Raw genomic sequence first — 20,016 nt, 5'->3', positions numbered from 1 at the left:
ATCACCATTGCAGTAATCTTGGCTGATAGATCGCTAGAAATGCCTCGGGGTCCTATTGGAGGGATAAGCCCCTAATACCCACATATTATCTAGCTGACTCGGGTAGACATCACAAAGGCTGGTACTAATATTGTTACTGGTCAATATCAAAATAGAAAGAGAAGAGCTACCAGATGATAACTTGCATTCCATCCAATAGTTGCTAGATTGCAGGAGCTGAGATCCTTCTCATCGCGTGTCATTAAAACTGAGAGATGTAGCTTCAACTTGTTCTTTCCAAATTGCAGCGGAAAGTTGGGAAGTAGGAATCTTGATTCAGTGAATGGTAGCCTGTACTCTGTTCTGAGGTTACTGCACCCTAAAATTTATCACAGTCTTCAGAACCAGTGTGTGTGTTTGTCAATGCAGCAGTGTAGTTGCTGACTACTGTTTTCTTCTTGTCCTGTTCCAATGGCTCCTGTGGAAGGAGTCTGAATTGTATAGCAATGATAAACTGATGGTCTCTGCTTGATTCACAGAACAAAAAAATCCAGTGCATCAGAATAAGTATTTCTTTTGGGTTCCTGTTGAACGTTTGTTGTCAGCTCGAGAAGAAGAACTTCAAGCCTTTCAGAAAGAGAAAAAGGCCATTGGGACTCTCATAAATATGATTAACAAAATTTGTGGGATAATTACAGGTACACTATTTATTAAACTTTCCTTGCTGAAGATGGTGCATTAAGTAACTGATTGCTAAAGGAGAGAGATAAGCAGGGCTGCAGTGGCACAGTCCTCTCACTAATTATTCAAAAAGGCTTGAGGTTATGCTCACATTTGCCTCATCACATCAAGGATGTGTGCACATGCTCCTCCAAAAGCCAGCAGGCTTAAATTCCTGCCCACAGGAATGTTAAATATTTATTTATTTAATATTGTATAACTCTTTCAAACTGAAGATTTTTTTAAACCTAATGCTGTCAGAGTCATTGGACATGATGAGAAAACAGAAGCAGGAAAACGAAGGTTATCTCCATTGCCCTCTTCAAACTTCTCACTTGTTACAAACTCTGACAGAAACAGATTGTTTTGAACTCATAAAGGAAATACCAATGTATAGGCTCGATCTAATAATTCACCTCAAGAATGATCAATATGGATGTCAAATACTTCCACTCTGATATGACCTTTCAGGTATTCCTTTCTAATATTATGCAATGGGCCTAATGGTCTCCATCTGAGCCCTATCATTCTTTGATTCATTGTCATGTGTGTGTATGGTTACAACATGTACTGTATGTGTGTACGGTTGCATTCTTCAGTCATTGTAAAGTTCCTGACTGCATAGTCCATTCAAAAGACACACTGTTCATGAGAAGGAATTACTTTTCCAATTGTGGCTCATGGTCTGAATAAAACAATGATTATTGCTCTAGGTCTATAAGCTAAAAGTGAAGCTGTTAAATGAATTTAGTCCAGATGACCAAATAACAATATTTGTAATATCAATTTAATGACTGCAGGGTAACTGATCCAACAACAGGGATTGACATTTTCCTTCAATTCACAGTTTAATGGGCAAGATTTTGTTCAGAAAGATTTTCTGCCTCAGTCCGGATCATCTGCACAAATCGAGTGATTCAGGAGGAGTTCTGCTGGATATTGACAAGCTTTAAAACAAAATGTCAGCCAACCCCACAGACACTGGAAAAGTTGAAAACCACCAGTTCAAAATTGAAATATCCTAAATAAATGAAATCAGCTTTTCTGTTGAAATGTCTTAAGTAATGTGTCACCTTTTTGTTTTGGCTGCACACGAATGCAGGGTCACAATCCAAATCATCAACCATCCCTTTGCCTCCACAGATGCTGCTTGACCTGCTGAGTTCTTCCAGCAGTTTGTTTTTTGCTCCAGATTCCAGCATCTGCGGTCTCTTGTGCCTGTCTTTATGATGTATCCATTTGATTGTAACTTCTGATCTAAACTTCACAGTTCTCATGTCTGAATTGAAACTGATTAATACCTCAGTGACATTGATTTTTAATAGATCTAAATATTTTCAATACGCTTTAAATCTTTGCATACTTGATATTAAGAAGTATCTCTGCTTGATTGCTTTTGTAGTCACTGATCTATCTTCCCTGGAAGAAAGTCACAAGACCAATGTCCAATGCAGGCCACTGAATGAACTTGTCAGCGTCAAAAGGTGGACAGATGAACAATCTAAGAATCGGCCTTCTCCTGATGTTAAATACTTTAACTTGAGCAGTGACATTAAAGCAATGGCATTTAGAATGCAGGAAACAGCAAAGAGCGCTGTTCTTTTAAACTGCTGGATGGAAGCTGCAAGGGCATCCAACTATGATGAAGAAACTTTGAAAGACCTCTGTTCCAGTATCTGGGATCTCTGCTGGACTGATTACGTGAATCTATGTGAGAGTATTGAAGATGGTAGCATAGCATTCCAGAAAGTTGACTGGATGTTTTATGATTTGAGGGAGAATCATAATGAGATAGCTGAAGAGTTATCCATCATGTTCAAAGTAGTGAAAGGAGGAGACTTTCCTTGGGAGAGGTTTGGTCAGATCAAACAGTATTATGAGCTTCACTTAGCTGCTGATGCTGCACGTATGATTCAGAACTTGGTGAAGGAGTTGGAGCTGCTGGGTGACTTTAGAAAAATTCAGAACTTGGCAAAATTAGTAAGTATATAGGTTAATAATATTGTGATTGTGTAGTTTTTAGTACATGCAATGATTAATATTAATTTTGGCTTTGGATGGGTGATGGTATACACCGTTTTTGTTCAATAGTGGTCAAAGAGTCATAGAGTTGTACAGCATGCAAACAGGCCCTTCAGCCCAACTTGTCCATGCTGACTGTGTTGCCCAGTGAGCTAGTCCCATCTGCCCATGTTTGGCCCATAGCCCTCTAAACCTCTCCTAACCATGTACTTATCTAGATGGTTTTTAAATGTTGTTAATGTGCCCACCTCAACCACTGTTTCTGGCAGCTCATTCCAAATACGCACCAACCTTTGCATGAAGAAGCTGCCCCTGATATCCCTCCTAAATCTCTCGCCTCTGATCTTAAACCTATGTTTTTAGCACCCCCTCCCTGGGAAAAAGACTATGTGCTTTCACCCTGTCTGTGCCCCTCATGATCTTGTATACCTCTATCATGTCACCCCTCAATCTCCTACATTCCAGGGAATAAAGTCCTAGTCTATGCAACCTCTCCTTGTAACTCAGGTCCCCAAGTCCAGGCAACATCCTGGTAAATCTTTTCTGCACTCTTTTTAGAGTGCATCTTTCCTATAACAGGGTGACCAAAACTGTACACAATACTCCAAGTACAGCCTCACCAATGTCTTACATAACTGCAACATAACTTCCCAACTCCTATACTCAGTGTCCTGACTGATGAAGATCAGCGTGCCAAACACCTTCTTCACCACCCTATCTACCTGTGACATTGCTTTCAGCGAACTATGCACTTGCACTCAGAGGTCCCTCTGTTCCATAACACTCCCCAGGGCCCTACTTCCCAGGGCCCCTCCCCATTGTACAAGTCCTACACTGGTTTGATCTCCCAAAATGCAATACCTTACATTTATCTGGATTGAAAACCATTTGCCAATCCTCAGCCCACATACCAAGCTGATCTAGATCCTCCTGTAATTTTTCATAACTTCCTATGCTAGCTACAGCACCACCTATTTTAGTATCATTCACAAACTTGCTAACGTGCCTTGTACATTCACATCCAAATCTTTTATATAAATAATAAACAACAAAGATCCCAGCACTGACCCCTGTGGCACATCACGAGACACAGGCCTCCAGTCTGAGAAGTAACCCTTGACCATCACCCTCTACTTCCTACCGCTGAGCCAACTGTGAATCCAATCCGCCATCTCCCTCTGGATATAACTTCCTAGAATAGCCTGGCATGTGGGACCTTGTCAAAGGCCTTGCTAAAGTCCATATAGACTACATCCACTATTCTACCTTCATCTACCCTCTCGGTCACCCTCATCTACCCTCTTGGTTGATGAAATTGCATGTGAAATGGTGTATCATAAAAATACATTGTCGTGATCAAAATTCATTGGCTGGGGAAGAATCATATATGATGACAGACCCTCGTAACAATAGCAATAATGTCCAGAGAGCATAGTCTAAGTGAAAGCTTGAGAATATTGTCAGAAGCATTTAAATGCCACATAAGGAAGACTTGTAGAGTGATTCTTGGATGAGTGAATAATGATAGGCTGAACGCCCTTTCTCACCCAGAATGAGAAAATAAACAAAATTCATGTGTAATGATGGTAAAATGAAGAAGATTAGCAGCGGTAAATACATGGTTCCATTCTTCAGTTTTAATGATTTACTTACAAGATCGAATCGTTACTAGCCACATCAAAGGTATAATTTGCCAATGTCATTTTGTCCTGAAACTTTCTAACCATCCACCAGTATCAAGAATTGTTTCTTTCTTGTTCAGGATGAAACCTCATTCAAACAACAACCATTAAATTATGTTGACACGGACCTAATTAAGACCAAAAACCTTCTAGTGAAAATTACTGCAAAATGCATAGAGTGCTTAGACGAATTTATTCGTAGGCAGCCTTTTATAAAGTGGGTAAAAGAAGCTTTGACAAGTAAGTAAAGATATCATTGTTTAAATTTTGGATTTAATTCAAAAATTCCAACTTTTGCTATGGGTGAATTGAAAATGTTTTTGCCATTTCTAATTTATTATTGCTTCCCATCTCCCAATTCTCTCTTTTTCTCTCTCTCTCTCTCACATTCAGATTTAAGGGAAGTTAAAGTATTTGTGGACTTGGCGTCCATATCAGCTGGGGAGAATGACATGGAAGTTGATCGTGTAGCCTGCTTCCACGATGCTGTCATGGGCTATTCATCCTTCATTTACGGACTGCAACAGCAAACAAACTTTGAAGAGTTGATGACTTCTGTGGACAAAATCCAGAAGGCTCTGAAGAGTGATCCGCGGCTTCTAGAGAAACTGGTAATGGCCTCAATGTGTTTTAACTCTGGCCCTTGGAGAAGTCGGAAAGTTTGATGCTTCAACTTTTGTATTGCCCAAGACTAATAAAAAGATCATCAAAATGCCAGAAATGTTTACATAACCTAAAGTAAAATCAGAAAGTGCTGAACAGGTCAGACAGCAACTGTGGAAAGGAAAACAAGATTAATATTTCAGACCAGAGATGAATAAAGACATGAGCTGCTTTTTTTTTGTCCCTACAGAGAGATTCAGCTCGTTATTTGGAATGGTTAAAGACACTGAAGGAATGTCATGGATCTGTTGAAACATCCTCCCTGTCTCTTGCAGCAGCCATCAATAACAAAGGAGTTTATACAGTGGGCAACATTGAACCACAGCACAAGGGAAAGGTAACTGTGTTGGAACAGTCAGTTAGTTAAACCAAAGTGTAAGAGGGAAGCTTGGCTGAGGTACCCTCAGCCTTCCCCTTTTGAAAGGTTAGATGATCCTGGGTCGGCCCAGGTTGTTATCAAGAAGTTGCATTAGTTGGTCCTTGGTGAGATTGGGCTCGGTAATGCCTGATGAGGTTGTCCTAGATTAGGTTAGGTTAGGTGGTTCTGGATGAGAGTGAGTGAGTGGTTCTGGATGAGGCTGTGCTTCGTGATCCTGGATGCAGTGGGTTAGATAGACCAGCACAATGCTGGGAATAGGACTTCCATTTACTATACTGAGTGTTCCCAGATCGATGATACTACAGGCCAAATGTGAGGCAAATGCTTTCTTTATTTTACTCCAATCTGTGCTTTAAATCTAAACTTGACCGACTTGACCCACCCCCACCACCCCCCAACCTTTGGACATGTGTGAATGTCCTTCATTTCTTGTGTCAGTTGTCTCTTGGAGATGAATATCATATTTTGTAAGGTTTCACAACTCTTCATACAGAACCAGGAGGTGGTTTACTGCTAATTTACTTGCAGTGGATTGTATGCAACCCTTAGCCTTGAATTAAAGTCATCTTGTTTGATGTAAAAAAAAATTCATTTATCATCTTGTTCAGCTTTCACCAGGAGATGTGCTTCGGCTGAGTCTTTACGACGAGAGCATGAAAGAGTGGAAGCAGTATGTGCTGGAAGAACTGGTGGAGTTGCAAAACAAATTAATGCTGATGTCAGGAAAAGGGGCAAGTGGCAAAGAGGAAGTTGCCAGATTCATGGAGGTAAAAACAACTACTGGGTAAAACACCTTGTAAAATTGCTCAGCTTGATCCTTCAGTTCAAATCTTGAGATATTTAATTGAGACAAAGGCAACTTAGTTTTGCTTAACAATTCAAGTAATCAGCCATGCATATTGTACCATACGAGGAAAGCAATCTCAATGCGATTTACTTCCACCAGTTTTAAGTGGCCCCCATTCTTCTCCTGGGGATTCTGGATCAATTAGACATACTGAATGCAGGAAAGTCAGACTCTGATATCCTAATAAGGGAATTAATTTGATTTTTCTCTTTACTTGTGTTGACTGCACCTAGATTTTCATAAATACCGAGATGCAGGACCAGGAAAACCAGCTCTACAGAATGTGTCAGTGATCAGACAAACTTCCAATGTATAAATTCAGCAACTTTACACTCACTGGCATAATTGAGGCTTTTTCACCTTCACTATTATCAGTATTCAATTATTTTAATATATAAAGTTTGGCTGGTGGACCCAAGACCAAAATAATTAATAATAGTTTACAAGCATTTGATATTTCTAAGGAAGCATAAAAGGGGTATGAAAAAGAAAATCCCTCCATTCACGTTCTTTTGGGAGATAGGAGAGTGTGGTTGGGATTCTCTGTAACTACATTGGTAATACTTCAGAGGGCAGTACATAGCGTAGCAGTTAGCACTTATTGCCTCACAGATATAAGGACCAGGGTTTCGATCCTGATCTCCGGTGTTGTCTGTGAGTTGTTTTCGTATTCTGCCCGACAGAGTTGGGTTTCGTGTGGGTGCTCCTGTTTTCCTCCTGCATTCCACAGATGTGCTGGTAGGTAAATTGACAACTGGAAATTCTTCCTTTCGTGTTGATAAGTGGCAAAGGAATCAAAGAAGGGTTAATGGCCACGTGAGAGAGAATAATTTTCAGGGCCACATTGAAATAAGTAGGAGTGAATGGGACTAATGGAATTGTTCTTATGGAAGTTGGAATGTACCCAGTGGACCGAATGGCCTCTTTTTGTGACATAATAAGTAAGCAATCCTCCTCAATTAGAGTACAGTGGGTCTCAATGGAATGCCACCAGGCAACTGTACCCAGAGCACACCACTATGCTGAGCACTGTTGAAGAAGTCAAACGTGACTGTACCATCACGTTATGACACACTGGGGCTCTTCACTTTAACGTGACTTTATGTCACATTACTAATGAATCTTTTCTATTTTGCTTCATGTTGTAACACCGTTCTCCCTGAAAATATCTGCAACATTTAAATAGCTATTACATGCATAATTGTACATGGTATTATAATGAATAAATCAAACATTCCTTTCTGTAAGCTCAGCTCGGGCAGGCACGGTAGTGCAGCAGTTAGCGTGACGCTATTACAGTGCCAGCAACCCGGGTTCAATTTCGGCTGCTGTCTGTAAGGAGTTTGTACGTTCTCCCCATGTCTGCGTGGGTTTCCTCTGGGTGCTCTGGTTTCCTCCCACATTCCAAAGACATATGGATTAGGAGTTGTGGACGTGCTATGTTGGCGCCGGAAGCGTGGCGACACTTGTGGGCTGCCCCCCGGAACACTCTACGCAAAAGATGCATTTCACTGTGTTTCGATGTACATGTGACTAATAAAGATATCTTTATCTTGTGTTTTATAAGACATTATTTTTAATTTTGATAGAATTTTAACAACGTACAAAGGCTCGGAAAAGCATTTATGGAATTGTACTCATCTGGAAACATGCTCTACAGAAACTGGAAGGCACACGTGTACTGCAGTAAAGAGAGTGATGCTTGTCTGACAATGAACTTTAATGCCAAAAACATTGAATGCCTGAGAATAAGTGGAGATGTCTCTGAACAGCTCCAGATATTATGCAGAACACTGGAGATGTGTCTTCAGGATTGGTCCGAGTTTATGGAGAAGAGACGTGCAACATTTTACCATCTGAATTACTACACAGCAGAACAGATTGTGTATCTGTGCTCCGAACTGGGAAGCTTTGCCACTGGGAAGTCATTATCTGAGCAGGTGATTGCAATGTTGTCCTTCGTTAAACCTCACTGCACTGCCAAGGAAATCAGAAGTGCGATGCCTCAAACAGATCTATCGAATGAGAATCCTGAAGTTGAGGAGGGAATTGACGCCCTGCAGGAAATCGATGAGTGTGAGGAGTTTGATGTGAACTTCAAAGGCTCCACTCTGGCTAATGCAAGTCCACAAGGACAGAGTCCACTGAGAGCTTGCATTCAGTCATTTATTCGGAGCGATCAAGAGGAACTTGACAACAGTTCAGTGGTTTTCCGGCATGACGAACCTGCTGAATTGCAATACTCAGAGACGGATCATTCAGAACCTATCGAAGCTGCTGAGGTGGTATGTGAGGAAATGCATGATGCTGGTATATCAAAGACATCTGACCAAATAGAAAACGCGAACCTGCCTATAGCAATTACTCTCCTCTGGAACAAGTTTATGGAAAACATGACTGCTTTCTTAACTGACCATTTAGATGTAATTGCTTTTGGAGAACTGCTTAGCCGGCTCTCCAGTATGAATGTGAAGGCTGTAAGAAGGCAGCTTCCCCCTTCACTGCATCATGGAAGACCGAATCTCATAGTCTGCCCTCAGCCTGAGATCTTTACAGCTGCTTTATGCATCTACATGCAAAATCAAGAACAGCCACTGCCAACCTATGATGAAGTGCTTCTGTGCTCCGAGGAAACAACTTGTGAGGAAGTCGAACTGTTTTTGCGGAGGGCTTTGAGCAGAGGATGTCTGGAACAGAAAGTCTACACGTTAATGCATGCTGATTGTCTGAATTATGAAACAAGTGTCAGATTTGGAGAACTGTTTGAGGAATTGATGCATCACTGTAATCCTGAATATCAGTTCGTTGTAATCTGTGATGCTAAACGCCAGCATTGTTACATCCCATCCTATCTTCGCCATTACAAAGTTCCTATCGGGCTGAATATTAAAACAGAGGCCATTCAGCAGTACCTACGAAGCCATTTCACTGTCCCTTCGAGGCAGGACTCTGCAGCTCACGTATTCCACGATGATCTTTCTGTCAGAATTATTTCATCAAAAAGACCTGGAGTGGGTAGGTCATTATGATCTGGCATTTGGGAGCATCCGTAACATTTGTTGGGTGGGTACAGGAGGCAGAAAGAAGGGGAGGTAATAGACTAAAATTTGGGCAGTAGACATTGAAAACTTAGCCATTAGCAAACAAGAACAGTAGAAATGCATTTTCTCTTGTTTTCCACTGTGCTTATTTAATATAATAAAATCCAGTTTTCCTTAAACCTGATGCATGGGTTAACTTGACATGGGGTTAATAATAGGCAGTGAACTTTCAAACAGAATTACAGCTGTGCCAGAACTAAATGGAAGCTTTATAATAATTCTGATATTTCTTTCTCGTGTAGGAAAATCTCTTTATGTTGATCGATTGCATGAAAAGCTGTTGCTGGATGCCACTTTGAAGAGAATCCGGTTAATTGAGCCTGTGATTAATGAGAACCAGATAGTTCAGAAGCTGCAGGATTCCACATGCACTTGCAACCTTCAGCAGCCAATGATATTCCACATCGATGCAGCACCTGTAAGGAATCATCAAATTTCATAAGCCTGGTATTACCATGGAGGTCGGGAAGCATGGAGAAACAATCCTCTTCTCTCCGCGCCCCCCCCCCCCCCCCAAAATTTAAACTTTGAGGGCTGGAGTCAACTAAATATGTGGAACACCACACGGTTCCCGTGGAGGCTCTGCTCAAAAGAGCACCTTAACTTCAGGACATGGCAGGAAAGAAGCAGGTTCAGAGAGTGTACTTATTTTAAGTTACTGTTTTTTTAATATTCATTCAAGGGACGTGGGCTTTGAAGGCTGAGCCAGCATTTAATTGCCCATCCCTGGTTGCCATTGAGGAAGTGATGGTGAGCTGCTGCCCTGAACCGCTTGGGTCCTTGAGGTACGAATATACTCACAATGCTGTTGTGGAGTTCCAGGATTTTGACCCAATGATAATGAAGGAACTGCAATGTATTTTCACATCAGGATGGTGTGTGGCTTAAGGGCAACTTTCATGTGGCAGTCTTCCCATGCTTTTGCTGCCCTTGTCCTTTTAGTTGGTAGAGGTCATGGGTTTGGAAGGTCTGGGAGTCTTGGTGAGTTGCTGCAGTGCATCCTGCAGATGGGGCAAACTGAGTTGGTGGAGTGAATGCTTGTGGATGGGTTGACCATCAAGTGTGCTGCTCTGTCCACTATGGTGTTGAGCTTCTTAAGTGTTGTTGAAGCTGCACTCATCTAGGCAAGTGGTGAGTATTGCATCACACTCCTGACTTTGAGCCTGGTAGATGGTGGACAAGTCATTGGGGAGTTAGGAGGTGAGTTACTCACCCCAGGATTCCTGGCCTCTGAACTGCTCTTGTAGCCACATTGCATATATGGCTACTCCAGTTTCTGATCAGCGGTAACCCCCTGGATATTGACAGTGGGGGATTCAGTGATAGTAATGTCATTGAATATCAGGAGGTGATGAATGGGTTTTCACTTGTTGGATATCGTCATTGGATATCCCCCAGCTTGGTCTCTGCCAAATCCCAGCAGTTAAAATTAGTGCCATGTTTCTGAAGGAAATTGGAGCTATTTTCAACAGTTAATTTTCTTCCCTAAAAATGTAATGCAATTTCCAGAAGATGATATTTCCTTCCACAACATTGCCCTCTATTTTCTAACTTCTCACTTTTAATTCAGTCTGCATGGTAAAAACTTCGCAAGAGACCCTGCTTGGCCCATTATTATCAATGTATAAGTGTAATTCTAATATTAATCTCTCATCAATCGGTAGTCTCTGAATTGGCTAGTCTTGTTTCAATCACACCACTTACTACTTCCCCTTTTCTCCCCATCGCCCCCTCGACAATCCTTGCCCATTACCTCTAGCTTTCTGTGGCTTAGTGTCAAATTTCTGCTTGTTTGAGGATGCTTGTGTTAAGCACCTTGGGACATTTCATTATCATCAGAGACAGTCTGTGCATGTTGACTGCCAGACAATCAGAAAGACTCTTATTTTTGTTAAACTAGTTTCCTTTGTCCAGACTATTGCAGAACCAAATATCCAAGGCTAAAATTTCAAGATCTACAATTATCCACCAATTTCCACTGCAATTATCTGGGGACCTGGTGAGACAGCACCTGGAGTAGTGTGTACAATTTTGGTCCCTGTGCCTTAAAAAGGATAAGCTTGCCATCGAGGAAATGCAGGATGCAGTGAAGATTCACCAGGTTTCTAACTGGGATAGTGGGTTTGCCATATGAGAAATTGAGTAGACTAGACCTGAATTCTTTTGGATGAGAGGAGACTGAAACAAAATTTTTTTTAGAGGGCTCAACAGGCTCGATGCATGTAGAGTGTTTCCCCTTGGTGAGGAATATAGAACCAAGAGTCATAACCTCAGAATAAGGGTTAGGCCCTCTAGAACTGAGATGAGGAAATTTTCTTCCCTCAGATGGTGGTAAATCTTCATAATTCTCTATCCTGGAGGGCTGTGGAAGCTCGGTCATTAAAGTTCACTCAAAATTGATTGATGGATTTCTGGACATTAAAGGAATCCAGGGAAGTGGGGATAATGCAGAAAAATGGCATTCATCAGCCATGATCTCGATCAATATCGGGACAGGCTCAAAAAAACAAATGGCCTACTGCTGCTCCTATTCTTTATTTAGCATGTTCTTTGAGTGATTTCCCCCTATATTATGATGGAGAGAAAAGGCTCCGTGTACTTGATGTTTAGATGCAGGAATAAGTGTGTAAGTACCTGTTCTCTTTTAATTCTTAGAAGATAATCAGCCCTATCCTTGAAATAGAAGTTGATCTTATCCGAAATTAAGTGCAAGTTATTGGACAGTTTTTGTTAATCTTTCTGATTCTTCTGCTTTTGTAAGGTAAGGAAAGGACTGGAAGAATTCCTTTTCAAGATTCTGGTATTGGGACTCCTGAAGAACAGTCAGGGAAGGATATGGAAGCGCAGCATGGCTCATCTGTACATTGTGGAACATCTGAATGCCAATGGATTCCTCAACAAAACACAAACTCAGCAGGTTGTTCAGGCTAGTGTACTTTGAAAGCAATGTTTTATGGTTAACAGTTAGATCCTGAGTGTGATAAGTTTTTGAAGCAAAGGATATTTTGACAGATGAAGTTCAGAGAGGACATTTGATATACTCAATTTACACACTTTTCATGCAGGTTATATGTAACAGAAATGAGTTATGCTTGAAAAATATGGTTCATTCATTAATGTAGTATAAGTGTATACTTTCCATACAAGCAACATGTAACAGAAATCGGATAGTGCTTCATAAAAATGGTACAATCATGCATACAGTACAGGTGTGTTAAACAGTCAATAGTGATAATTGAAAGCACCATTTTTAAAACATTATTTAGAGTGAAGCAGATGTTTACTGCACTTTAAGAAGGTGTAAAGGCTTTAGAGAGGATGAAGAAGAGATGGGCCACAATGATGCCAGGGATGAGAGACTTCAGTTAGGTGGGTAGACTGGAGAAGATGAGGTGGTTCTTAATGGAATAGAGAAGGCTATGAGGAGATTTGACGCAGGTAGTTGAAATCATGAAGGACTCGGACAGAGTAGATAAACTTCCCTCTTTGGTAGAGGAGCCAAAGCAATAAATGACAAAACTCCAGCTAGAAATAACTAGTTGAATTTGCACAGAATGATGATGATTGGCAAAAGTGACATGAAAAATAGGTTTTAAATCAAGTGATTAGGGATACACTGGGACAGGGGTATTAGAGGAAACAGATTCACTTCTAGTGTTCAAAAGGGAGCTAGGTAAGTAACTGATGGGAAAGAAGTTGTCAGGGGAAGGTGAGGGAGTGGGACTGGCTGAATTGCTGTTGCATGCACCCAATAGGGATTTATTGGGCTGAAGGGCTTTCTTCCATGCTGTGAATATTCTGTGCAAACTCATCCGGTTGCTTCTGGTGAGAGTTCTGTCAATAAACCAGACATTTTATGAGTTATGAGATACTTGTTCACATGAACCAATTAAAGAATGTATTATTGTCAGAAAAGAATGTCTCCACAAGATGATTAGACCAAATAATGGTATTTTATCTGAAATATGACTATAGATTAAAAACAGGGTACAAGTTATCAGTTGTGTTGATGACTGTTTAGTACAGGAAAATAAATGTACTGTTTAGTAAGATCTTCTATGTTGTAGAATTATATTCATCCAAATCTACTGCTTAAAGCATGATTGTTCCTCTTGGGGCTGCCAACTTTCATCTGTGCAGAAGTTCTGGATTTCTGAGAGAAGGTGTAAGTTCTGAACTTGCACACAGTTGATGGCCTCTTGCAGGACAACTGCAATCTTCCTTTGGACTCCTCGTGGAGTCGAGCAGGGGAGCACAAATTTCTGCAGTCGGAACTCTGCCTGCTGAATCTGGTGCAAGTCTGGCAAGTTCACTAGAATTGACTCTGCCTCCTCAAATACCCCTGTGAAAGGTACCTTATACTTTCTCATTAAAATCATGTTGATTTTAATGAAAGTATAAGGTAACCTTTTGTTTTGATTTAATTGACTGATTTGTATGTATTCATTTGTCATTTTGTTTTCAGGTGCTTTAATTTTTTTATGTATGTTCAATTTAATAGTATTTTTAATAGTTTCTGTATGTTTATTTCAGGGAGCACTAATGGAATCGGGGCTAAAATTAGTCATTATAGCATTATACATAGCGAGATGTTTTACTGACAGTGCTGCTCTGTTGGGAACCTGGTACGAACCCCTGCTCATCCTGCTGCTGCATACTGTGGTGCAGGGAACCTGGCATGAATCCAGCAGTGAATCGCCCCACAGCTCGGTTTGGAGGGGTTGCCTGTGAGGTCTGGTGTTGGGTGGGCTGGGGCAAGCAATACAGCCGTTCAGTGCTGTCTTGTGGGGTTCAGGGGTGTACCCCAGCTGGTATGGTGAACGCGGGCCATTGCCAGATCCAGTGGTCTCTCTCATCACCACCCATTGAATGTAATAGAAGCTGCTGTCTCCCCTCATCTTGTTTGGCACACAGCTCTCCCCACCCTGGAGACTTGCCTCTAGGAACAAACTCAATGGTGATTGCTGGCGCTTGAGCCAGCCAAGGAGAGGGTAGACAGCATGTCCCATCACATCCAACTGGAGGTGATGAAAGAGATCAGAGGATCAGGATGGTCTGTTAACACATGGAGCAGCCATTGCTTGTCCCCATCAATGGTCGCACCCACCATGCCAGCTAGGGTGCAGCCTTGAGATCACGTCAGTGATAAGCTACCATTGCACTCAACTGGGTTCACCCAACGCCAGCACTCTCAGTCTCCCTCTCCACACTGAGCCGTGGGACAATTCATTGCTGCAAGAATGCCAGTGGTGGGCGCAGGGTTTTGTGCCAGGTTGCCAGCACTACAGTACCATTGGTGAAAAACAAGCTGCCGGAGGAACTCAGCGGCCCAGGCAGCATCTGTGGAAGGAAGCAGACGGTTGATGTTTCCAGTTGAGATGAAGGTCTTGACCTGAAATGTCGACTCTCCATTTCCCCCTCCACAGATGCTGCCTGACCAGCTGAGTTCCTCCAGCATCTTGTTTGTTGCTCCAACATCTGCAGTCTCTTGTGTGTCTCTGTACGTGTCAGTGTTTGGACTGGAGGACCAAGAGCACAAGATGAATTAGTGCTCTGGGGCGGTATCAGTATAAAGGCTTTGACAGCATGACTTAACTGGCTGTCAAAGCATTCTGTGGCCGGGGTTTGTCAGTTTGAATCAGAAGAACTCTGCACTCTTCTAACTCTTGCCAGTGAAAGGCTGACCCCAGGGGCCCACAAAAGGTAAGAGTGGGCATCGGGAGCAAGTGACCAGTGAGCTTGGGCAGCTTGCCAGTCAACAGGAGATCCAGGTCATTCTTTGTCTTTCTGAAGTTCTAAGAAAGGTACCCTGTCCATCCCATGTAATTGAAATATAACACCCCCCTCCCACCCCCACCTTTCTTTGGCTGCCTGTTCTGTTGATTTTGTTGCGTAGATGAATGCTAATGCTTCTCTCTTCGTGAAGTATAATAACAACCTTGAGTAGGAGAAACTTCCAACTTATTGTATTTCTTCTCCCTTCCGATGTTGTTTTTATGAAGGTAAACATGGGACTCCTAAGCGTTCTACCAACCATTCACTGCAGATCACCAAAAGAAGTCCGTCAGCTTGAACTGAAAAGGCGCAGAGGGGAATTACGTAATGTTTTGGACCCATTAATGGATCAACAGGAGTTTGTCAGTGAAGCCATTCAGAGACCCTTTCAATATCTCTACCGGTTCAGTGTGAATATAAACATTGATAACTTCACCTACAGAATGGGGAGTGTTGAAGGACATCCAGCTGAATGTCTAACCTTATTTCTCCAATACTGTGGGCTACATGATCCCTCCTGGGCAGAATTGAGAAACTTTTCTTGGTTTCTGAACATCCAGTTAAAAAACTGTGAGCAGTCTATGTTTTGCAACCCCAGTTTTGTTGGAGACACTCTGGTGGGTTTTAAGCAATTCATTGTGGAGTTCATGATTCTCATGGCACGGGATTTTGCAACACCTTCTATGAACATTTCAGATGAAAGCCTTGCACTTTCGACCTCCCAAACCGATGAAGATCTGTTACCATATACAATCCGGAAAAGATGGGAAAGCCACCCTCATCCATACATATTTTTCAATGCAGATCATTTTTCCATGACTTTCCACGGCTTCCACCTGAAAAAAAACAAAGTAAATGGTTATGATGCTGTGGATCCACATACTGGCGAGGTCCTGAAAGGAAATGTCATGTCTTCACAGCTTGAAGGAGGGCTCAAATTGCAGAGAATAAGATTTAACGAAGATTTTGATAATCTTCCCAGAAATGAGAAGATCCGCAAACTCTGCCTGGTACTTGGTGTTTCGGAGCAAATAGATCCAGATGAGACCTATGAACTAACAGCAGACAACATGATGAAGATGCTTGCCATCCACATGCGTTTTAGGTGTGAAATTCCTGTCATCATCATGGGAGAGACAGGCTGTGGGAAAACGAGACTGATTAAGTTTCTTTGTGACCTACAGAAAGGCAAGTGTGAAACTGAAAACATGAAACTAGTCAAGGTGCATGGAGGAACAACAGCAGAGACAATCTATGTAAAAGTGGCAGAAGCAGAGGAGCTTGCCATTAAGAACAAGCAGAAATATGGTTTGGAGACGGTGTTGTTCTTTGATGAAGCCAATACCACAGAAGCTATTCACGCCATCAAAGAAGTCCTCTGTGATAAAACTGTTCAAGGGAAACCAATGAAACGCGATTCGGGTTTAAAAATAATTGCGGCCTGTAACCCCTACAGAAAACATTCTGCGGACATGATCAAACGCCTGGAAATGGCTGGGTTGGGATATCGAGTCAAAGCAGAGGAGACAGAAGACAGACTGGGAAAAGTGCCTTTGAGGCAACTGGTGTACAGAGTGCAGCCTCTTCCGCCAAGCATGATTCCATTGGTTTGGGACTTTGGACAGCTGAGCCAAGAAGCTGAATTGGCTTACACTAATCAGATTGTGAAAAGATATATTCAAATCCACAGTCTTCCGTTTCTTCACACTGAGGACATAATAAAGGTCCTTGCCATCTCACAACGTTACATGAGACGTAAGCAAGATGAGTGCAGCTTTGTCAGTTTGCGTGACGTGGAGCGATGCATGAAGGTTTTGATGTGGTTTTATGAGCGCAGAGAACTTCTATTTCCCTATCCGAATCCAAATACCAACATCTTGCAGGCCCTGATAATGGCTGTGAGTGTCTGTTACTATCCTTCACTGGTGAACAAGGAAACATATTTAAAGGTCTTAGAAAATTTTTTCCCAGAACCTTATAATACGTCGGATGCAATACAAACTGAAATTGTCCGTTGTCAAAATCTTTTCCTGGAAAATATAAAAACAAGAGAAAGAATCGCTAAAAATGAGGCCTTAAAAGAGAACGTTTTCTTAATGGTCATTTGCACTGAGCTGAGGATCCCACTTTTCCTTGTTGGGAAGCCTGGCAGTTCAAAGTCCTTGGCAAAGACCGTTGTACTGGATGCAATGCAGGGACAGTCTGCTCACTCTGACCTGTTTAAAAAGCTGAAGCAAGTCCACATGGTGTCATTTCAGTGTAGCCCTCATTCAACCCCTGAAGGGATCATCAACACTTTCAAACAATGTGCACGCTTTCAGCAGGGCCGAAATCTGAAAGAATATGTGTCTGTAGTGGTCTTAGATGAAATTGGCTTGGCCGAAGACTCTCCAAAGATGCCATTAAAGACTCTCCACCCACTGTTGGAAGACGGTTGCGTCGACGATGACAATCCACTCCCTCACAAAAAAGTAGGCTTCATTGGAATCTCCAACTGGGCCTTGGATCCTGCCAAGATGAACCGTGGGATTTTTGTGTCCCGATTGGATCCATGTCAGGAAGAGCTCATTGAGACGGCCAAAGGAATATGTTCATCGAACAGTGTTTTGCTTCACAAGGTGCAACATCTCTTCCCTGGCTTTGCCAAAGCATATTTAAAAATATGTCAAAATCAATGCAGCCAGTTTTTTGGACTTCGTGACTACTATAGCCTCGTAAAAATGGTGTTCATCACAGTTAAGGAAACAAAGTGTGAACCAACAGAGGAGCAACTGGCCGATGCTATTTTACGGAATTTCAGTGGTAAAGAAGAGTTCAGTCCACTTGAGTATTTTCTCCCTGATTTAGACCCTGTTCCTCAGACAAGCCCACTGGAGATGGTGAAAAAAAACATCACAGCAGATTCCATAGATGGAGAGTGTCGCTATCTATTGCTCCTTACCAAGAATTACATTGCCCTTCAGATTGTTCTGAGGCATGTTTTTCAAGACTTGGATGACAAGCCTGAGATTATATTTGGGTCCAGCTTCCCAAAAGATCAAGAATATACCCAGATTTGTCAAAATGTAAATCGTGTGAAGATCTGCATGGAGATTGGAAGAACTATTATACTTCTAAATTTGAAGAACTTGTATGAAAGCCTATATGATGCTTTAAACCAGTACTATGTAAACCTTGGAGAATACCAATATGTTGACCTGGGTTTAGGAACACATCGTGTCAAGTGCAGAGTGGATAGAAAGTTTCGACTGATCGTTATCGAAGACAAAGATGTTGTCTACAAGCAGTTCCCCATTCCTTTGATCAATAGACTTGAAAAACACAGCCTAGACATGAGTACTGTACTTAACCTTCAGCAGAGAGGTATTGCCAAACAGTTGGAGGTGTGGGTTGAGGAGTTCGTGTCAATGAATCAGGGTTGTGATGGAATGAGTGGCAAATTAAACCCTTCAGAGGTGATCATTGGGTTCCATGGTGATGCGTGCGCAAGTGTCCTACTGCAAGTTCTCGACACTGCACACCTATCAAATGAAGGTACTTTTGAGGATCAGCGAACCATATTAAAATCAGCAAAATATCTTCTTCTCAACTGTGTGACCCCAGATGCTGTGGTTCGACTGAAGCACTCAAAGCTTGGGGACCATGAAGTCAAGGAACAGTGGAAAGAATATTTTGGTCAGCAACACCATAGATCATTAAGTGATTACATTCACCAACATCTCAGTGACATGGAGGCACAACGGCATAGTTTTGTTGAGGTAATAATGTTGAAGTCTATATTTTATAAGTATTTCGTTATGGACTTGAGTTTGGGGTTTACTTGCTATAACTGAAATCCAATTCTGGGGCCTTAATTAACTTCTGGTGCTGATTTTGTAAACTTTATATTTTGCTTATGTTTTCATGTGAAATATGACTGTGTCCAAAGGATGGACAGAACAAGTCATAGAACACTACAGCACAGTACAGGCCCTTCAGCCCACGATGTTGTGCCGACATTTTATCCTTCTCTAGTAGCTATCTAACCCTTCCCTCCCACATAGCCCTCCATTTCTTTATCATTCATGTGTCTATCTAAGAGTCTCTCTTAAATGTCCCTAATGTATCTGCCCCCATGACCTCTGCCGGCAGTGCGTTCCACACACCCACCACTCTCTGTGTAAAAAAAAAAAAACTTACCACTGACATCCCCCTTATATCTTCCTCCAATCACCTTAAAATTATGCCCCCTCATATTAGCCATTTTCCCCCTGGGAAAAAGTCGCTGACTGTCCACTCGATCTATGTCCCTATAATCAAATATAGTCTATTTGACATATTCTCTAACTTAGTCTATTTTGACAAACAAGAATGTGAGAACGTAATAAAATAGGAGCACTCAGCTCCTCAAGCCTTTTCCGGCATTCAATATGATCATGGCTGATCTGTCCAAGGCGTCATCTGCTCTTCTGGGCAGTTGTCCATGGACCTCACTTCACTATCTTTCAAAAGTTTTATCTACTTCCACTAAAAATCTACAATAATCTAGGCAATAGATCCGATTTATACCTTGCATTTCTACAGCCTTATTGGGCTCTTACCAAGCTGATAATCTCAATAAACTTTAAAACTCTTAGCAAGAAATGTAAGATGTGACTGTTAGGAAAATTGAAGCCGCATGGGCTTGATTTCCAGTCTATTAGTAGTACCTATCTGTAAATTCCCATTGTCTTTAGCAAGTGCTTTGAAATAATAAAGCATTTGCACGAAGCTGCTAATGCCTTCGCTGAAAACTGTGCAGAAAAGAAATAAAAACTAATGTTTATACAATATCCTGTTTCTTTATGCTGAACTTAACAGCTCTATTTT

At 41.7% G+C, this 20,016-nt stretch overlaps 1 protein-coding gene across 1 annotated transcript in view; it reads left to right on the top strand.

Moving 5' to 3' along the window:
• Positions 1 to 20,016, top strand: part of LOC127579814 (E3 ubiquitin-protein ligase rnf213-alpha-like) — a 126,613-nt gene that overhangs the window by 48,280 nt on the left and 58,317 nt on the right. The window contains exons 27-36 of the mRNA XM_052032764.1: positions 519 to 677; positions 2,102 to 2,679; positions 4,484 to 4,643; positions 4,797 to 5,014; positions 5,257 to 5,403; positions 6,054 to 6,212; positions 7,882 to 9,307; positions 9,636 to 9,811; positions 12,155 to 12,310; positions 15,396 to 18,926. Coding sequence (XP_051888724.1) covers positions 519 to 677; positions 2,102 to 2,679; positions 4,484 to 4,643; positions 4,797 to 5,014; positions 5,257 to 5,403; positions 6,054 to 6,212; positions 7,882 to 9,307; positions 9,636 to 9,811; positions 12,155 to 12,310; positions 15,396 to 18,926 — 6,710 coding nt within the window. The remainder of the gene's footprint in view (positions 1 to 518; positions 678 to 2,101; positions 2,680 to 4,483; positions 4,644 to 4,796; positions 5,015 to 5,256; positions 5,404 to 6,053; positions 6,213 to 7,881; positions 9,308 to 9,635; positions 9,812 to 12,154; positions 12,311 to 15,395; positions 18,927 to 20,016) is intronic.

The sequence above is a fragment of the Pristis pectinata genome, chromosome 18, assembly GCF_009764475.1.
Source record: "Pristis pectinata isolate sPriPec2 chromosome 18, sPriPec2.1.pri, whole genome shotgun sequence".
Taxonomy (NCBI): Eukaryota; Metazoa; Chordata; class Chondrichthyes; order Rhinopristiformes; family Pristidae; genus Pristis; species Pristis pectinata.
Note: the sequence above shows the minus strand (reverse complement) of the source record. Positions and strands in the feature narration are given on the sequence as shown.